At 41.1% G+C, this 4406-nt stretch overlaps 1 protein-coding gene across 3 annotated transcripts in view; it reads left to right on the top strand.

Moving 5' to 3' along the window:
* Positions 1-3658: 3658 nt before the first annotated feature.
* The window catches only part of ano2b (anoctamin 2b), a 70183-nt gene continuing 69435 nt past the window's right edge, over positions 3659-4406 (top strand). For 2 of the 3 annotated variants that reach the window (XM_044107906.1, XM_044107908.1), the window contains exon 1: positions 3758-4042. In XM_044107906.1, coding sequence (XP_043963841.1) covers positions 4006-4042 — 37 coding nt within the window. In that variant the 5' untranslated portion in view covers positions 3758-4005. Of the gene's footprint in view, positions 4043-4406 lie in introns of all 3 variants that reach the window. The other variant, XM_044107907.1, reaches the window with a different exon arrangement.

Genomic DNA, 4406 nt, shown 5'->3' with positions numbered 1-4406 from the left:
GTGCATGTCAGAGTGTCATTGTGAGCTTTGTCCACCAGATGGAGCACTGCAACCAGCTCACCTCAACTCACCAAAAGCCTGACTCCATGTAAATCCACTTTTTTTATTTCTTACTTTTCTTTGCGTTTCTCCAGATTTTGTTGCTTGTGTTTTCCTCCTCTGAGTTCTCAACAGAGAGTGTGTGTGTGTGTGTGTGTGTGTGTGTGCCCCGCTCTGAGAACAATAGATGTTTTCCATCAATCCGGCAGCATGCAGTGAGGGTGTAAGTGGATTAGAGGGCTTCAAGTGCCATTTCACCAAATGACCTGATGGTTCGCTCAGAATCTGTGCTGTTTTCACCTCAGAAGCTTAAAAAAAAACCAAAACGCATCTATAATATGGCCTTAACGTGACTTCCAGTAGATTTTTCAGGAATCCTCTTGTATTTTCTCTTCTCCCCCAGCAGACATGCGCCGTAGCGTTCCACAGGAGAACTCCCTGCGCTGTCACGGGCCTGTGAGGTTGGTGTGGGAGGCAGCTGGAAGAAACTGGAGGGAACTGGAGCATCCGCGATCGATTCACTCCGTTTCTCTGTTCCATTTTGTTCCCCTTTAGGAAGACTTGAACCAGATCAGACGACGAGGGAAATCACTCGGCCCTGCGTTAGTGTGTGTGGGTGGGATATTCCAGCTACTTTACATCTCCAAGCAGAGGCTATTTGTCCTGACCTCACTTCTCTGAAGGGTTACTAAGAGGTTAGAGGGCGTAATTAGTGAATCCAGGCCAGGGGTTATCGTTCTTGAGAGGCAGCAAGGTGCCTGAATGTATGCAGTTTGTGGAACATAGCAATGTGGATGGAAAGGCTGTTATATGTGTGTGTGTGGGTGGGATTCACTCTGTTTATGGTGGGTGTCTTAAGTGGCCCAAATAGCATAAATACACATTTAATGCTCTATTTCTCAGCATTCAGGGTTAGGTTTACAGTGAAAGGGTAAAAAACTAAGTGCATCTGACTTCGATTTTAAGGATTTAATAATAAAAAAAAAAAAAAAGATTCAGACTAGTATAAAGACATTTCAAATCACACATTTCATTCACATTTTCATGATTCCATCCATAAGGAACACCACTCTCACAGTTGTCCCCATTTTTGCTACTCACAGTTTCTATTTTATTATTATTCTAAAACTTTGTCAGAAATGTACTATAGCATATTAGGACCATTGTACATGTAAAAATTTGAGCAAACTTCCATCAAAAATAATATAATTATAAATATAGTTTCACAGGAATATTATAATTTTCTAAAAAAAAAATTTTTTTTTTAAAACAGGAATTTTATTTAACTCAAAGTCAGAAAATTGCTAGAAAAAGACTCTGGGAATATTGAGATTGAGCTCAGACATTTTAAAGAAAAAAACTTGGAAATTTCTGAGTTTCCAGGGGTTTTTTTTCTACAATTTTGAATAATGTTTCTTGGACAGATGAGTCTGAAATCGGGTTATCTGAACACCAGGACAGTTTTGGCATGAACAAGACAACATATACTAACAATGAAGCACAGAGGCAGAAGTGTCATGATTCGAGATTGCTTTGCTAAACTGACTCCTGGCTAGCTCGCCATCTAAAATTATGACTAAAACAAGGTTGTTTGTTCAATCTTATGTCTTTCACTATGTACCTCTCTACGTTGGTCTATATTACACAAAATCCCAGTGAAATCCAACGGTGTCTTGTGGTTTTAGTCTGATAAAGTTTCAAGGTGTCTCCTGCCTGTGAAGAACTTGAGAAGCAGCAACCACATAAAAGCCAGTGTGCAGAACAAAATGGACAACATGACCAGTGGGCAGCCTTCAGTCTGAACTTGACCTCTTAGCAGTTTCCTCGATTACAACACCTAGCCGTTTTCATTACAACCATTTAATATTTAACACCCTCAACACGACTGTACCCACAGTAACCGGAGACAAAGGCTGAAGGTGTGTGTGTTCCACAGTAGATATCTTTACTGACAGGAAGCGAAGGCTCACGGATGTGTGTGTGTATGTGTGTGTAACCTGATGCTGGCTCTCACACTCTATCTGTATTTAGCATCAGTTACCATTGGGTAGGACAATTAGTCACCCAGGAGGGTTGCCAAGCAATTAGATTGGTGGGAAACAGAGTGCACAAACACATAAGACTGTGTTGAATTTATTTCATTAATTACCTCTTTAGAGGTGGAAATGTACAGAGTGTTGTCGGTACAATTTAATTGACAGTTGTAGAGGTTTGGCCGGAGTTAACGGTCTGATTTAAATAGCTAACATTACTATTGGTATATATTTAAAACGAGGGCCTGCGAATTCCATGGTTGACTCAAAGCAGCAAATTGGAAAAATCATCCAGTGACATATAACAGAAAGAAGCTCCAGCTAGATCGACCAACTAGATATCAAATGTAATTCTGGATATGCAAAACCACCAACCTGACATGACTCTGACTATTTAAATCCTACTTTGTGTTTAGCCTGAGAAATTGCAGAGTAGGCGGAGCTTACTTTGTGGAGCTTGGACTGGCATGAGTCTGCTGTTGTAACCGTCATCCTAAAAGATTACTAGTTGGAGAGGATATTTTTTGCCAAGGCCAATGCCCTGTGTTCTCTTTGAGTGATCTTTCTAAATGAATGCTTTCATAATCACTGAGGAAAGACTATTAATTATTCCCATATCCCAAACTGGACCTGTGCCTCTTCCTGGAGCCTTAACCAGAGAAATATCCTGTTCTGGCATATGCTAATGCGCCCCCTAGTGGAAGTTAATGATATTCCAGGTAGAGTTGTTCAGCATGCAGACTCTATTTAACACCAACTCCAAGTGAAAGATGGAAAATTAAGTTGTGTAAGAATCATTTTGGTGTTATAAGGCTCCTGCATGTTTATTGTGTTGTACATCCACAAACCAAAAATGCTGAAATTGAATTTCCCTGCATATTATAATCCCACAGTTGCTCTGCAGCACAGCTAACAATTGCAGTAAGCTAGTGTTTTCGCATCTTGTCTAAGTTAGCACTAAGCTAACATTAGCACTGCAGTACAGCTAGCGGTTGAAGGAAAGAGTTTTAACAGTTTTGAACACACACACATTGGACTGCATGTAGCTATCGTAAAACTCATTTTATATTTTCAAAATATTGAAATTAATGACATTTTATTTTCATATTTGGATTAGATTTTTGATCTTTTATCACCTTTAGGATGAGATTATTGTTCTCAGTTGCATAATGTTTTGTCCTACAGGAAGCTTACATCCATCTCACATCTCATCAACTTTGAGCCCATACCATGATGCTGCCACCATCACACCTTCAGATATGTCCCCTAAAATACTTTTTTTTTGTTTTTTTGTTATTGTTTCGGTTTAGATGTTACATTTCCCTCCTGATATTCTTTTAAGTAATACCGGAATCAATTAGCTGAAGATTTCCAAATGTAAAGGAGCTAAATTGCTCGTTTCTTGTCATCTCTTTCAAAACCTCGACACTTTGACCTCATCCTTACAAATTTGCTCCACCTCATCTCCTATTTTTGGAAGAAATACTCCTCGGTTGTTATCTGTGCCATGATGACTCTTTCCTTGTCTTAAGCTCCATAAAGCCGGCCTTTAAGACCTCGCAGGTTTGCAGCTAAGCCTAAACAGAAGGTCCAATAATTAATGAACGTTAGAAGGCCCAATAATCTCTGCTTGGTTCCTGTAATTCCTCAGCCGAGCGCCCAATCAGCCGCCCCGCTCTCCTACCCATGAGTCCGCGGTGCAGTGGCTTTAAGTAAGTGTGCACAATAAGCAGAGAGGTGCAGAGATTGTGCGATTCCCACCGGCCGTTTGGGAAAGACTCTTATCCCGGAAGAGCTAAGCTTCCACTGAGCTGAGGATTGTTGTTGTTGTTGTAGTTGATGTTGTTGTAGTTGATGTTCCTCGCAGCCAGGCAGCATGGCCGACTGACCGGACTCTCACAGGAAACAGGAAGCCAGTTGGAGTCGAGGTGACATGGCTCTCCGCCGGTCGCCATCATCCACCTATGCAGGTGAGTAACCAATAGGAAACGTTCTCCTCTCTCTTTTGTGTGGCCTGTCCCGTCTGTCCCTTCCTGTGCCTCCACACGACAGAAGATGGATACCGCTGGGTGTCATCAGACGCTATGGGGGTTTGGGGCAGGCATCAGCAGCTAAGGTGTACAGCTGTTTAGTTTTTGACGTACCAGCATGCCTTGTCAGTCCATTTGAGAACAAATCGGTTCACTCTGGTAGCCCAGCGATCCATGTTCAACTGGAAAACCAGGCGAGCAACCTGAGATTTCTGAAATGTTTATTTTAATTGGTTAAATAGAACATATACCTCATTAGATTTTATTTTTATGTTTTTAATGGGCAGTATTATGTGTTTTGCAG

The sequence above is a fragment of the Gambusia affinis genome, linkage group LG23 (assembly GCF_019740435.1).
Source record: "Gambusia affinis linkage group LG23, SWU_Gaff_1.0, whole genome shotgun sequence".
Classification (NCBI taxonomy): domain Eukaryota; kingdom Metazoa; phylum Chordata; class Actinopteri; order Cyprinodontiformes; family Poeciliidae; genus Gambusia; species Gambusia affinis.
Note: the sequence above shows the minus strand (reverse complement) of the source record. Positions and strands in the feature narration are given on the sequence as shown.